The sequence below is a fragment of the Sciurus carolinensis genome, chromosome 12 (assembly GCF_902686445.1).
Source record: "Sciurus carolinensis chromosome 12, mSciCar1.2, whole genome shotgun sequence".
Classification (NCBI taxonomy): domain Eukaryota; kingdom Metazoa; phylum Chordata; class Mammalia; order Rodentia; family Sciuridae; genus Sciurus; species Sciurus carolinensis.
In genome coordinates this window covers 76,814,462-76,831,291 of record NC_062224.1, presented here as the reverse complement: position 1 = coordinate 76,831,291, position 16,830 = coordinate 76,814,462, and the positions used below count along the sequence as shown (strand labels likewise).

The 16,830-nt window shown below is 37.1% G+C and overlaps 1 protein-coding gene and 1 non-coding gene across 2 annotated transcripts in view; both read right to left on the bottom strand.

Annotated features, from left to right (window-relative positions):
- Positions 1 to 793: 793 nt before the first annotated feature.
- Positions 794 to 16,830, bottom strand: part of Ints7 (integrator complex subunit 7) — an 80,617-nt gene continuing 64,580 nt past the window's right edge. The window contains exons 16-20 of the mRNA XM_047521078.1: positions 16,596 to 16,664; positions 11,900 to 12,032; positions 9,591 to 9,689; positions 8,333 to 8,518; positions 794 to 5,521 (exon numbers count right to left, since the gene is read on the bottom strand). Coding sequence (XP_047377034.1) covers positions 5,234 to 5,521; positions 8,333 to 8,518; positions 9,591 to 9,689; positions 11,900 to 12,032; positions 16,596 to 16,664 — 775 coding nt within the window. The 3' untranslated portion in view covers positions 794 to 5,233. The remainder of the gene's footprint in view (positions 5,522 to 8,332; positions 8,519 to 9,590; positions 9,690 to 11,899; positions 12,033 to 16,595; positions 16,665 to 16,830) is intronic.
- Positions 4,815 to 4,921, bottom strand: LOC124962526 (U6 spliceosomal RNA). The gene has a single exon (XR_007104532.1). It is a non-coding gene; the product is annotated as a U6 spliceosomal RNA (small nuclear RNA).

Genomic DNA, 16,830 nt, shown 5'->3' with positions numbered 1-16,830 from the left:
CTACTGAGTCACATCCCCAGCCCTATTTTATGTTTTATTTAGAAACAGGGTCTTACTGAGGTGCTTAGTGCCTTATTTTTGCTGAGGCTGGTTTTGAACTCAAGATCTCCATCTCAGCCTCCCACGATGCTGGGATTACAGGCCTGCTCCACGCCACCCCACTCACCCACCAACATACTTCTGATGTTTGTGTGATTGATGGATGCTAACTCCAAGGTGGCCCCAGGGAAAGAATAGAGTTTTGTTGAGCAACACAATATTATATTACCAGAAGCAAATAACAATGTTAAATATGCTCATCATCTATACACTTTCACGTGGAACCTTTAGTTCATCAAAGAATTCCAACGAACACTCCTTTGTTTAGTAGTCTACTTAAGGGTTTTATCTAGTCTTAAAGTAATAGTCTTCATTTTTCTTTTTAAAAATTTTTGGTATCAGAGATTGAACCCAGGGGCACTTAACCACTGAACCACATACCCAGCCCTTTTAAAAATTTTTTAATTTTGAGATAGGTTTTTGCTAAATTGCTTAGGGCCTTGCTATGTTGTTGAGGTTGGTGGCTTTGAACTTGCAATCTTCCTGCTTCAGCCTCCTCAAGATGCTTGGATTATAGGTGTGTGCCACCATGGCCGGCTTCATTTTTTTTTTTTTTTTTTTTTTTTGAGATAGGGTCTCAGTATGTTGTCCAGACTGGCCTTGAACTTCTGGGCTCCAGTAATTTGCTCACCTCAGCCTCCTGAGTCTGGGAAAACAGGAATGTGCTACCATATCTGGTTGACTCATTTCTTCATTTTTCTCTCCTTTGCACTATCTAATTCTATAGGCAGTAGCTACATAAACTTTTTTTTTTTTTTGCAGTGCTGGGAACTGAACTCAGAACCTTGGGCTTGACAGGTAAGCACTCTACGAACCAAGTTATATCCCCAGCCCCTTTTCTTTCTTTCTTTTTTTTTTTTTTTTAAAGCTATTTAAACTTAACTGAACTAAAAGTAAATAGGAGATTCAGTCCCTTGTCAAACTAGCCATATTTTAAGTACTGATTAGTGCAGATTTAGAACATTTTCATTATAGAAAATTCTCTTGGCCAATGCTCGTTATATTCTACATACAAAGCAGCAGATCTTCTTATTCTCAATACTCTGTTGGCAGATAATTGGTACAAAAAGATCAAGTGAATCTAAAGTTTCATGACAAGTGAGTCTTATAAATAGAATTTAAACTGACATCTCCAGAACCCTAGTCTGTAGATCTTGTTTGGTTGGTTTGCTCTTCTCTGAACCATAGCTTAATGTGAAGAGTGACTTATATAGCTTCCAGTTGCAAATTACCTACAACCTTGGTTAGTGTGAGCTAAAAAAGTCATGTCAGAAGATCTCTTAGTTGAAGCTGGGATACAACAGTACTTTAATTTCCAAACAGTCAATATACTATTGCTATCACCATTGAAGACAATCAACAGGAAGTATTTTACATTATTTCCTTTGCATAAGTTTGTCTTTAATTACTTCAATGACTTAAAGCACTGTAGTAGTCAAAAACGCCATTTTAGCCAAGCATGGTGGCAGGTGCCTGTAATCCCAGTGACGTGAGAAGCTGAGCCAAGAGGATCACAAGTTTGAGGCCAGTCTCAGCAACTTAGTAAGAACCTGTCTCAAAATAAAAAATAAATCAAAAGGGCTGGGGATGTGCCTCCATGGCTAAGCACCTCTGCGTTCAATCCCTGGTACCAAAAAATAAAAAATCCATTTTAATTAGGTCAATATTAAGTTATTTTATTACTTCATGTACCCAAATTGAACATGAGGAAAGACAGCTTGAATGTGTGTTTAGCAGCACAAAAAAATGTAACATTTTTTTTTATTTTGAAGCAATAGAATGCTAAGCTTAAGAACTGACCTGCTGGGCGTGGTGGGGCATAGCTGTAACCTAAGCAGCTTGGGATGCTGAGGCAGGAGGATGGTGAGTTCAAAGCCAGCCTCAGCAAAAAAGCGAGGTGCTAAGCAACTCAGTGAGATCCTGTCTCTAAATAAAATATAAAACAGGGCTGGGGAGGTGGCTCAGTGGTCAAGTGCCCCTGAGCTCAATCCCCTATACAAAAAAAAAAAAAAAAAAAAAAAAATTGATCTAAGGCTGTGAAAAATAATACTAGGGAAGATAATAACAGTAGCAATAATAATAGCAGCAAAGTGGAAGGCATGTTCTAAGTGTTGTATGCATACTGATGCTACATTAACGCAATCCTTACATCTATCCATGAAGCACTATGTTTCTCTATTTTAGGAATGACAAAAGTGAGCCACAGAGAGATTAAGTAGCTTGTCCAAAGTCACAAAGTTAGGTACAGGTAAGATTTGAACCTGGTTTGTTTGGCTCTCTCAGCCATGAAGTTGAACTGCAAAGTCACTAAGTACATAGAAAAATTAGTCTTATCTTCCTAGATTCAACCAGCCAGTACTCTTTATTTTACATATTTCTAAATTATGCAAACATGCTTTGAGTATTTCTTTTCATTCATTAGTATAGTGTTGAAATTATAAACACAGCCTTATCCAACTATTTTTAATGGTTGACACACAAAATGCAGTAGATATTATGCTAAACATAAAATCAGAATTCCAATCCTGGGTCTAATGGACATACTAAAAAAAAATAGTCTTTTTGGCTTTAGTTATTTTCATAATCTGAATTATTTGGATTATGCTCCACCCAATGTACTAGGGATTGAACCCAGGAGCACTCTATCATCTCTTTTTATTTTGAGACAAAGTCTGATAAATTTCCCAAGCTGGCCTTGAACTTTCCATCCTCCTACCTCAGCCTCCTGAGGAACTGGGATTATAGGTGTGTGCCACCGCACCTGACTAGATGTTTTTATTTTAATAATTCCTTTTCAATGTTGTTTCAGGTGCCCTGTAGTACACCAATTCAAAGAGTTCATAATTACAATTATCAAAAGCCTACCTGGTTTGGGAAGGTCTCAGAAGGAATTTAGTGTATTAGATTTGCTTCTTTTTAGAGAATTCTACCTTGACACAGTACCAGAAACCTAAAATTCACATTGTAATATCAACTACTTAATTAAAAAATAAATTAAAAAGATTTTTTCCAGCTAGGCATGGTAGTACATATCTGTAATCCCAGATACTTGGTACAGTGAGGCAGGAGAATCACCAAGTTTGAGGCTCAGCAATTTACTTAGGAAGATCCTGTCTCAAAAGAAAAGAAAAAAATTTTTTTCAGGGGCCTGGGCCTGTAGTGTATGTAACTCAGTGGTAGAGTGGATGCTTAGTATACATGAGGTGCTTGGGTTCAGTTCTCAGCACCAAAAAAAAGGGAAAAGATTTTCTCCAATTTGTCATTTCTAGTCTTTCAATTACCTGATAATAAAACTCCAGACTGAAGAAATCTAGTCTTAATTTAGTAATTCTGCAAAGAAACTAAGTTCCAGAGAGATAAAGTGACTTTCTAGGTCACAGAACTAATTCATTGGAGTCTTTTGACTCTGTGGAACCCAAGCTTTCTGACTCATGTCTTTCTTCACCTGGTAGAAGGACAAAAAAGTTCTTGGACTTCCCCCAGGCACATGCTCCCAAACATTGACATGACTGTGCAAATTGTTCACTGTGTACAACTGGATGGTCTCTAAAGGGATGTCACTTATAATGGACACTGTAGATCTGTACATGCTTATGACAATGTCTGTTGGTTCCAGTAGAATGTGTTATGCTGGGGGCAATGACTCATGAAGCCAAATGATCTAGGAGGAACCTGAGTTGCCAATCACTTCTCACTCCCCAGAGGTCATATAACAAGAAAAACAAACAAATGAAAAATTAAAACCCCTCATTTTTAAAAAGCATAAACTCTACCTCTTTTGAATCAATGTGACTTTGAAGAGAAAAAGGTAAAACACAAGCAAAAAAATTGAGAGATTTATTTAAAAAGGAAAATTCCAGGGAACATGCCCTGCTTCATCTTAGGAGCTGAATCCAGCCCAATGTAACTAGTAATACCTGCAATCCTATGATCATCCCTGATGTTTAGAAATCATGATCCCAAAGCACTAAAAGATCTCAAATCAAGAAACAGTTCAATTACACCTCGTAAACTGTGTTAAGACAAAAAAGTATACCATTTTGTTGTTTTCAACCAGTGTTAAAATAGAAAAAAAGGGGTTTTCTGGCTAACCAGAAAACTCTATTCCCTGAGCATCCCAACTAATTGAAGTTGTGTTATAAAGAGACTGCTTTTTCTAGACAATCCAGTCTAGCACTACATGACTCATCATGGAGAAACCAAACCAATCAAAAGAGAAGATCTGCCCCTGTTAACTTAAAACATTGAGATATTAAATTAGAGTGATGTTTTCACTTGTAGAAATAATATAAAAGGTCTATATTAAACAGTCATACACTATATTAGAAAAAACAACAAATTCTTAATCTCCAATGTTTCTATGTAATTGCTAGCTGCTCTGTGCGTCAACTAACATACCAAAACAATAAATTAAGATTGCTTTAGCACAGAAAGAGATAGGTAAGTGGCTGAAATAATGCAGCAACATGTTTCAGTCCTGCTAGACTGCAGGCTCTCAGAGTAGAAGGCAGGATATTGTGGAGACACTTTCACTGAGTCTTCAGAAGGACTCAGTTCCCACTGCATGGATAAAACCTGCAATGACTGGTGTGAACTTCCAATGCCTAGTTCAGAATTCCAGGACCATATCAGGCAGCAGATATATTTATAGTAGAGAGTCAGTCAAATTTACTAATTCTATGATCGAATAGTAACTCTTCTTCATTTTTTTTTTTTTAAATGTGGAATGCTTCATGAATTTGCCTGTCATCCTTGTGCAGGGACCATGTTAATCTTCTCTGTATTGTTCCAATTTTAGTGTATGTGCCACCCAAATTAGCACAGTATGTGACTATTCTTGAAAGAAGCAGCAGCCCAGTAACAGAAAAATAATACAACAATGAAAATGTTAAACATAAGATAAAGGACTTGGTTTAAAAAGGAATAAGGTGGGGGGACCTCTGGCTGGGAACCCAAACATTTCTCAAACTAAATTTTTAAGGGAAGAGATTTTTTTCCCCCCAGAACATTACATTACAGAAATCAATGAATAAATGATTTCACATTTTAAGTTTCATACTTAATACATAAGAAAAAAGCAAACTATTTCTGCCAATTTGATGAATCCCTTGAAAGTTGTAGTGCACTTGCATGGTTAAAACCGAGTGTAGGCATTTCGCTGTTGCTGCTGTTGTAATGGCTGCTGGGCTTGTTGTTGTTGTAGGCGAATTTGCTGGGAATAAGGGTCTTCTAGAGATTTGACAAATATGGTAGTTCTGGGGCCAGTCTTCCACACGATACCATTGGCATCTTTCACTGAGGATTCCACCGTAATGTTGTGTGTTCCCAGGATAGCAAAGTTCAACAGAAACTGGGTACTGAAGTAATCATTATGAGGCTCAACCCTCTGTTCCATCTCATTGGTCATATTGTCAATGGGTATCTGGAATTAAAGAATTGTTAAATAATGACAACAGCTACATTTATTCAGTGCTCATTCTGAGTCATGCCCTATTCTAAGTGGATGGTATCTTTGCAAACAACCAAGAGGTGGGTACTAACATCATTCTTGCTTTTCAGTTGAGGAGGCTGATGAGGAGAGATCAAACAGGTTCTCCAAAGAAAGTCAGTGAGTGGTAGAGCTGAATGTGAACTCAGGCAGGCCAACTCTGGAGCCTAGCCTTGCAACTATCAGGTGACAATGCCTCTCACTCTCCTTGAGTAGAATGAGCTCCCAGAACCTCTTCAACCCTCCCTAATGTGCTGGCTTCTTGTCTGTGCTCTTTCCACTCAATTCTCCAAATCCCCATCTTTCTTTAGTCTGTGAAAAGACATTTAGAAGAGACAGGATACAGCCACCTGTTTCAGGGTGTTTGAAATTTAAGAGACTGAAGAAGAACATAACACCAAGTTAATTTAAGTTAAGGTTTTTCCTCCCTTAGTCTGATTTTATATTACTGAAGTAATGCAGTCATTCTTTACTCTTAAAGGAGTATATTAACTTTAGAACTGTACAATGCTCACTTAATTAGTGTCCTGTCCAGACTAGTAGTATAATAAGGACTGACAGTATAATTAACATACTATAGACTAGTAGTGTAATATTAGACTAGTAGCATTATATATCATTACAGATTTATAACATACATTCATTTAGCTAGACACCCATGCCTTTATCCTTCAAATAGGACAGTATCTGCTGGTGGACCCTCACCTGTACCAAGATAAAGCCTGTCCAGAGGCAGACTTATTCTGAGAATATAAAGGTAACATTAATGGTTATTTGACCAGACTGCTCTGTGTGTCTGTAGTGAAATTATCTATCTTGGTACCCTGAAAAAAAAAAAAGTGTCTCAATGAGCAGTTATCATGAAGTCATTCAGAGACATCTTACCTGTAACACTGATGAAGAAGTCACCAACCAATTCAAGATTTTAGAATTATTTGTGGCATGGGTGCTTTATTTCACATATTCACATGTTCACATATGGCTTTTGTAGGTTTTTTGTTTCTGCACTAGGGATTTAACCAGGGGTATTTTAACACTGGGCTACATCCCCAGCCTTTTTTATTTGGAGATAGGGAGCCTTAAACATGTGATCCTTTTGTCTCAGCCTCCTGAGTCACTGGAATTACAGGTGTATGCCATCGTGACTGGCTCCTGTAGGCTTTTTATTTCCCTAAAATAACAGTCCCACCAAAAAAGAACTTCCTTAAAGGCATCAGAAATAGGCCTAGGAGATTTGATTAACCTTAACAGATGAATGCCTTTTAAGTTGGAATCTCACTGCAATTAAAACAGAAAAGTAATGAACCACATAGCTTAATGCTGACTTTAAACAATATCACTTGTGAACTACATCAATAAAAGGGGAAATTATTACATATAAGCAAAAAAGTGATTTGTAGTTATTGTTTCAAATCTAAAGTGAGGGCAGAGCTGCAGACTAGGATAAAAAACTGTGAACTCTCATTACAATCTTCTTGACAGCTAAGATTACTCAGTTGTAACGGTTGTACTACAAATATAGTCTGCAGAGTAAATGATTTTTTTAATCATTCACCAAATATTTACTTATTAGTGACTTAAGGCACTGTGCTTTGGGTCATGAATGAAAAGAGAGGAAGAAAAGGAAGGCTGAGCAGAGTGCTAGAGTAAGAGGTAGTTACCAAAGAAAGTAATGATGGCTTATACCATTATACCAGTCCTTCCTTGTTTTCTTGTTTCAGCATAAAACCATCTAAGAAAACAAAATGCTTTTTTTTTTTAATACCCTCACTGATACCCCTCTTCCTTGCTATGAAGATCTTAGTTCAAACATGCTACAATAAACCTGGACACAATTAATCTGGGCATTTGAACAACTGTGCTAGTACAAGTGCAGTAGATTTGTTCCCTTGCTCCACTTACTGTTTATCTTTGTGAATAAATCATCAAGGAATTGGAAAGATGTATAAAAATGGAACACTACTGGGTGTGGTGGCACCAGCCTGTAATTCCAGGTACTCGGATGCTGAGGCAAGAAGATTGTAAATTCAAGGCCAGCTTATAGAACTTAATGAGATCCTGTCTCAAAAAACAAAAAAAGGGCTGAGGATGTAGCTCAGAGGTAGAGCAACCCTGGGTGTAATCCCTGCTACCAAAAGAAGAAACACTGATATTTTGTGGGCACACATTCAGCATCCTAGCTCTCACCAACAATATAAACCTGGATTTGGTTAATACTTACCTACCTCGTGACTTCCAAAGGTAGCAAACATCATTAAGGAAAAGACCTGATTTTTTCTGATAACTGTTATTGCTATATATATGTACAGGTGCAGCATTCCTCCACATGTAGCGTGCTTTCATTAGATGAACTGTGCTGGCCACTGAGGGAGCAGGTGAGTCTTGTTGACTACTCAATGCAGGGCAAAAAATGGGGTATGGGGACCTGGGCTGAGGCCAGGTGGGAAAATTTAATCAGAGGTACAAAATTAAAAAGTCACTGCCAGGCACCTGAGTCACGTTTTCCCACAGCTCTAACAGTAATCAAGCTCATAAGTCTGCCTGGATGCTTTGTCTCTTTATTAACAGGTTCAGGCAGGTAAAAGAGAAGCACTGGTTAACAGTCTCCTCAAACCCCAATATGTGCTTTTAATTTATGTTCATCTGATTCCTTTGGAGGTGTAACTGCAATCTACTTGACCATGAAAAACTCCCATTAATGAGCTGGTAAATCTGCACCACAATTCTGCCTCTTTTCTAAAGTACCTTGTAGTCTTGTCCAGATTTACTTTGTAGAGTGGAAGAAACATTCAGACAGACAGACTGAATTTTGCGAAACAGCCCTGGTTTAGATCCATGCTGAACCACTCCTTCTACCTTTAGTGCCAGCTGCTGGTTATTCTGGACAGCAATAGGCTCTGCAGGGTTCCGAGGGGATGGTGACAGAGCAAGCTGAAATGGGAACATTAAAATAAATGTAAAAAACCAACAGTAAGTTTCCTTCCCACAAACAAGTCTGTGCTAATCACTGGTAACAGGGTAATACATTCACACAAGCATCCTTCTACCTGCCAAGACCTGACTGTACTGGTACAACCAGGGAGAAGTACCTACAAAATCTAGCTTCCTTACCTCTCATGCCCTTTTTAAAAACCACCAGGTCTTTCACTCCAAACCTCAGTTTCATTTGAGGTTATCAGAGGATGAGAGGATAGCAATGGCACTGTTCTGCCAAAGTTTGGGGTGTGACTTTTTTTGACAATGAACTACTTCCAGTAGGAAAATGCAATGTAAATTTTCATGTCCAGCTGCTCTCTTTTTGCTCTTCAAAAGCTTTTGAGCTGGCATGGTGGTGCTTGCCTGTAATCCCAGCAACTTGTTAGGTTAAGACAGGAGGACTCCAAGTTCAAGGCCAACCTGGGCAACTTAGTAAGATGCTATCTCAATATATAGACCAGTGGCAGAACACACCTGGGTTCAACTCCCAGTACTGCTATACACACAACACACATGCCAAAAAAAAAAAAAAAGTTTTGAATCTTGAGTAGTTTAAATATTTAAGAAATACTAATTCTACTCATTGCCTAGTTTCCCAAAAGTTGTTATCCAAAGGCAAAAGAGCTTTGAAGATAGACTGGTTATATTTTACTGAACTTGATTTGGCTTAAGCTAGGTCTGAACAAACTGATCACACATTAAGACTCAGTTCAAGATCCTAGTAGGCAACGATGATATAAACTACTAACTTATGACTGGAAGTAAGAGTCAAGGGATAGGCTGCAGTTACTCAATGCCTGTCTCATTGTATTTGGTACTGACAGCTAAAAAAGGAGAAGATTTAACTCTGAAATCCCATTTTTTTCACCAAATCCTTGCTAAAGGAAGGGAAAGGGAGCAATTAAAAAGACAACAAATTTAATCAAAACCAAAGTTAAAATACTGAAATGTAGCTATGTTCCATTTAATTTTCAGAAGTTAGTTGGATTTTTGACCTATATTAACCTTAGTATTCTTCCTAACTTACCTTGATGCTGGTAGACTGCAGTTTCTGGAAAAAATATCTCTGAAACGAAAGGGGAACTTTCAGCAAAGCAATGATGGCATTGCAGAGGCATGCTGTATGCTGGGGGGAAGAAGAAAAAAATCAACTGAAAATAAGTTTCAGATTTCATCAACAAATGGTACATTCATGAAGAAGTTTAAAACTATGAATGCTTAGAGTACAACAAAAACCCACACCAATCAGGAAACAGGTACAACATCTAGAAACTGTGTATATCTACTCAATCATTCATGTCAAGGTGTACAATTACAGATTCTACTTTAACTTGAACTATAGTCAATAAGAAATAAATGACAAAAGGGAGAAAATCCATGTTCTTCAAGGCCAAGTATTAGGCAAATTTCATTTCCTATAGTATTTAAAGCCATACTATTATGCAACTATCTGAGGCACTAAAACATAAAGTTTCACATGGCAGAGTATGACAAAAAATATGGTAAAGAAGCCAGAGTAGTACACAGTCACCCAAAGACTGACACCAGATTCCATGCAGAACCCTAGCTTTAAGCTGATTCATTCTTTCATTCCATCTCCACTAGATGACTTCTCTGTCCCAATGGCCATAGGTTCCCAAAAATATGCAATGGTGGAAATTTACCAGGATTCAGATTAGAGATGACTATATGATCTGCCCTTATGAAATTATGAAAGTTGAATAAAATATTTTAAAAATCTATTTCACACATTTAGCTGAATTTTGAAAATCCTAGCATAACTGCAGAGGAACAGAAACAGTACAGTAAATCCTCCAGTCTTAGTCCATAAGCCACTATGCCCAGCCAAAATCTTTTCTTCTTAAGACTATGGATAACCTAAGGGAAGGCCCTGTGTTTTTTTCTATTCCTAGGATCCATTAAATTTTTGAACTATTTGGGGATCACAAAGTATCAAATCTAAGAAATTTGGAAAGAGAGAAAAAGGAAATTAATGTTGATTAACTACTACTTACATGCCAGACCCTGTGCTAGATAATATACATTATTTCTATTAAACTTCACAGTAATCTTATGAGGTTGGTATTTTTTTTCTACTTCATATAAAAAGATGTTACATAATTTATCTCAAATTGCAGAGCTGTTTAAAGACAGAGCAAGAATCTGAATGTAGTTGTGAATGATCCTAGGGTTCTTTGCTCTGTATTATGTCTCCTCCTAGGGAGAAACTTCCATTCTCTCCATTATATTCAGCAGAATCAGCTACATCAAAGTGGAATTATTGGTTGGCACCTACTTAATTCCTTTGGGTGATGCTTAGAGGGGTATCAAAATGATCACTTCTCACAAAGATATGTGGATTTTCTTCAAAGATAGACTTTACAATCTCTCTCGGCAAACAATCTCAGTGTCAAATACTAACAATTCAGCAAATACTATTAACTTTACAAGAAAAGGAGCATGTCAAGGAAAGCATCTACCCCTAAATCTAATCTAACTCCTTAATGAAGGATACATCCTTCCATTTCTTCTAGTAAATTTAACGAAGAAAAAGAGTATAAAACAGGTAGGAAACAGGAAAGGGCTACAGGAAATACCAGCATTTAACATGTGAGCTGGAGAAGACAAACTGTCCAAGGTGTACAGCTCAGAGACTGGCTGTTATGGACTGAATGTTTGTGTCCCCTCAAACCGAAACACTGACTTCCAATGTGATAGTATTTGGGGAGGCCGCCAAGATGGGATTAGTGTCCTTAAAGAAAAGGAAAAGAGACCAAAGTATTCTATAGTCAGAAGAACATAGTCAGAAGATGGCCACCTGCAAGTCAGGGAAAGATCCTCACCAGGCACTGACTCTGTTGACACTTTGATCCTAGACTTCCCAGCCTCCAGAACTATGAGAAATGAAATGTTCTTTAAACTAGCCAGTGTGTCATATTCTGTTACAGAAGTCTGAGCTGAGACACCAGGGAATAGTCAGACAAAAGGAGAAAATATGTGAGAGTTTGTTAGTCTATCCTACCACTGGGAAGTCAAGGGAGAAGATTTAATAAGTATTTAGTGCTCAACAGGTCAAAGTAGCAGAGATTCAGTAGGTTAAAGATCAAAGAGTGTGTCTACTAAAAGACAAGAATTGATCTGGCAGGAACTGATATATTAAGTGCTGTCACAATGTCATGAAGTAGGTACTCTATTAACCCTGTTCTACAGGTGAGGAAATAAGCACAGAGGTTAATTTGTTGAGTTCACACAGTTATAAGTGTCAAGATCGAAAAACCCACTTCTGCATTATAAAAAGGCAATAAGTAAAAATTCAATAAAACAAGCACTACTTGCCATATAAGAAACAGGGGTGTATTTCCTATTGAGCGATTCCACCTCCTCCAAGACATGATTATACACAGACATCATTCTTCTCTCATATTCACTATCAGCATTGGCTGCTCCACTAGATCCATATTCCTGGAAACTGAAGTAAAGATCAGTATCAATCAACCAAAATGGTAACTCTTTCAATACCTAAATGTGTCAGGTACTTTCCATACATTCATATTTAATTTTTAAAACAAAGAAATAATTGCCATTTACAGATAAGGAAACTGACGCTTGCAGAGGTTAATTACCTACATTTATCTAACTAGTAAGTAGCAAGCTGAAATTTTAACCCAGATCTGACTTCAAATGATGTAATTAACCACTTTGGTTGTTAGGTAATATTAAAAGTACTAAACTTATCATTGCCATGAGGCAAAAGCAGCACAAGACATTAGAAAAGTTAACTATCAATAAAGTCAGAAGATAAGTGCCAAATTAGCAATTAGATACATGAATAACAGATCAGAATACCAAGACAGCTGATGAGTGCCATAGGAGAGACTGCTCCTGAACAAATCACAACATGAAATAGGATGGATAAGATTTGGAGAGATGTAAAGTACAGGGGCATTCATGACTGGGGAGATGGTATGAATCTAAAGCCTGGAAATGAAATGCACAGGAATGTGCAGGGAAGAGGTGGTATACAAAGCATGCTGGGCAAAGTTTAAAAAGTTCCTTCCTTTTTTTTCCTTTTGCTTCAAACTTCACACATTTCTGAATTATTTCTGAGCTAGGAAGGTAAAACCCTTACATGCTAACTAAACTTTAAGAGGGCCAGTTGAAAATGCAATACAGGTAATTTAAATATGTTGGGCATAGCACTGGTATTATACCCTTACATCCTTTTAATGCCTATTATGTGTAAGGCACTTTACCAGACACTTTTATAGGTGATTTCATTTAATCTTCATAAACACTCTAGGAAACAGGGATCACTCTCTACCCACAGTTTATATATATGTGGCCTCTGTGAGAGTAAACATGTCATAGAGAAAGGGATTCACATTACTACTGGGTCCAAAGCTCTATTTTATGCACTGTCCTATAATTTAAGTTCCATTAAAACAAGAAATGAAGATATTAAAATGGATCGGGTAAACAAAATAGATAAACCCTTAGCCACACTAACAAAGAGAAGGAGAGAGAAGATTCAAATTACTAAAATACATGATGAAAAAGGAAATATCACGAAAGACACCACTGAGATACAGAACATAAGGAGAAGCTACTTTGAAAATCTGTATTCCAACAAAATAGAAAATACCGAAGACATTGACAAATTTCTAGAGACATATGCTCCTCCCAAACTGAACCAGGAGGACATACACAATTTAAACAGATCAATATCAAGCAATGAAATAGAAGCCATTAAAAATCTACCATCCAAGAAAAGTCCAGGACCAGATGGATTCTCAGCCAAGTTCTACAAGACCTTCAAAGAAGAACTCATTCCAATACTTCTCAAAGTATTCCAGTAAATAGAAAAGGAGGGTACCCTACCGAACTCATTTTATGAAGCTAATATCACCCTCATACCCAAACCAGGAAAAGACACATCAAGGAAAGAAAATTTTAGACCAATATCCTTGATGAATATAGATGCAAAGATCCTTAACAAAATATTGGCAAACCGTATCCAAAAACATATTAAGAAAATTGTGCACCACGATCAAGTGGGGTTCATCCCTGGAATGCAAGGATGGTTCAACATTCGTAAATCAATAAACGTAATCCATCATGTCAACAGACTTAAGGATAAGAATCATACGGTTATTTCAATTGACGCATAAAAAGTGTTCAACAAAATACAACACCCCTTCATGCTTAAAACACTAGAAAAAATAGGGATAGTAGGAACATACCTGAACATTGTAAAGGCTATTTATGCTAAGCCCATGGCCAACATCATTCTTAATGGAGAAAAACTGAAACCATTCCCTTTAAAAACGGGAACAAGACAGGGATATCCTCTTTTACCACTTCTATTCAACATTATCCTCGAAACTCTAGCCAGAGCAATTAGGCAGACTAAAGAAATTAAAGGGATATGAATAGGAAACTAGGAACTTAAGCTGTCACTATTTGCAGATGACATGATTCTATACTTAGAGGATCCAAAAACCTCCTCCAGAAAACGTCTAGACCTCATCAATGAATTCAGCAAAATAGCAGGCTATAAAATCAACACACATAAATCTAAAGCATTTTTATACACAAGTGACGAAACAGCTGAAAGGGAAATGAGGAAAACAACCCCATTTGCAATAGCCTCAAAAAAAATAAAATACTTGGGAATCGATCTAACCAAAGAGGTAAAAGATCTCTACAATGAAAACTACAAAACAATGAAGAAAGAAAGTGAGGAAGCCCTTAGAAGATAGAAACATCTCCCGTGTTCTTGGATAGACAGATAGGATTGGCCATACTACCAAAAGTGCTATACAGATTCAATGCAATTCCAATTAAAATCCCAATGACGTACCTTACTGAAATAGAGCAAGCAATCATGAAATTCATCTGGAAGAATAAGAAACCCAGAATAGCTAAAGCAATCCTTAGCAGGAAGAATGAAACAGGGGGTATCGCAATACCAGAACTTCAACTATACTACAAAGCAATAGTAACAAAAACAGTATGGTATTGGCACCAAAATAAGACAGGTAGATCAATGGTACAGAATAGAGGACACGGACACAAACCCAAATAAATACAATTTTCTAATACTAGACAAAGGGGCCAAAAATATGCAATGGAGAAAAGATAGCCTCTTCAACAAATGGTGTTGGGAAAACTGGAAATCCATATGCAACAGAATGAAACTAAACCCTTATCTCTCACCCTGCACAAAAATCAACTCACAATGGATCAAGGACCTTGAAATCAGACCAGAGACCCTGCATCTTATAGAAGAAAAGGTAGGTCCAAATCTTCAACTTGTTGGCTTAGGATCAGACTTCCTTAACAGGACTCCCACAGCACAAGAAATAAAAGCAAGAATCAATAACTGGGATAGATTCAGACTAAATAGCTTTCTCTCAGCAAAGGAAACTATCAGCAGTGCGAAGAGAGAGCCTACAGAGTGGGAGAAAATCTTTGCCACTCAGACTTCAGATAGAGCACTAATTTCCAGAATATATAAAGAACTCAAAAAACTCTACACCAAGAACACAAATAACCCAATCAACAAATGGGCTAAGGATACGAACAGACAGTTCACAGAAGAAGATCTACAAGCAATCAACAAACATATGAAAAAATGTTCACCATCTTTAGTAATAAGAGAAATGCAAATCAAAACTAGACTAAGATTCCATCTCACCCCAATTAGAATGGCGATTATCAAGAATACAAGCAACAATAGGTGTTGGCGAGGATGTGGGGAAAAAGGTACACTCATACATTGCTGGTGGGGCTGCAAATTAGTGCAGCTGTTCTGGAAAGCAGTGTGGAGATTCCTTAGAAAACTTGGAATGGACCCACCATTTGACCCAGCTATCCCACTCCTCGGCCTATACCCAAAGGACTTAAAATCAGCATACTACAGAGATACAGTCACATCAATGTTCATAGCTGCTCAATTCACAATAGCCAGACTGTGGAACCAACCTAGATGTCCTTCAATTGATGAATGGATAAAGAAACTGTGGTATATATATACAATGGAATATTACTCAGCTATAAAGAATAATAAAATTATGGCATTTGCAGGCAAATGGATGAAATTGGAGAATATCATGTTAAGTGAGATAAGCCAATCACGAAAATCCAAAAGGCGAATGATCTCACTGATAAGCAGATGATGACACATAATGGGGGGGTGGGAGGGGGACAAGAATGGAGGAAGGAGGGACTGTGTAGAGGGAAAAGAGAGGTGGGAGGGGTGGGGGGGGAGGAAAAAAATAACGGAATGAATCAAACATCATTACCCTATGTAAATGTATGATTATGCAAATGGATGCTGTTACTCCATGTACAAACAGAAATAACATGTATCCCATTTGTTTACAATAAAAATAAATAAAAAAAAAATGGATCGGGCAGATAGAAAAAAATAATTGCCAAATGACTTAATCTGAGTGGTTATCATTTTAAAACAGACAGCAAAGATCTCAGAATTGCCCTGAAATAAAATGATGAGTCAACGCTGTAGGGTAGAGAAGTTTAAACTGCTTTTTTAATGAGATTCTCTTTGAGGAAGCTGATTTTGGAATCTCAGGTCTTATGATATTCAAATTACAGACAATGTAATTATTTTAAATAAGTAATTAGTTTTTAGGGGAGGGGAGAAGAATTTTAATCAAGTAAAATCAGGAACTTCCTTTGGTTTGGGAAACCAAAAAATAAAAATTTCAAGTTCAAGTTTAATTGTATTAACTATTTTTCATAACAAAGTGTAGTTATATAAGAAGGAATGTTCGTATGCAAAGAACTCCTTCCCATTTATTGAAATCAAGGTTTTTAAAACAGAAAGGAGGCAGGCATAAGTATAGAATCAAGTCAGAAAATTTATGTTTGGTCACTAGTTATGTGACCTTGGGCAAATGTTAGAAGAATTATTCCTTTTTGTTATAATTTATTTTCTGAAACACTGTGGTAATGATTAGGGAAAATAAAATATTTGAAAGTGTTTTGTAATGCAAACTATTAGAATTACCTTGCTGATTCTGGATCCAAAATCAGGGCCTCTATGGCATGAGATATCAGTAAACAGCTCTGCTGCTGTCTAGATTATTGTTAAGATTATACATGAAAATAAGAGAAAACCACTATGGACTTTATATTTATAATCTGAACACTCAAAGAGTGAAAACGAGGATTGTTAGTGAAATCATAATGTTATGAACTCAAAATGGTCTGTGGCACTATTTCTTCTCTTAAAGATACACTGC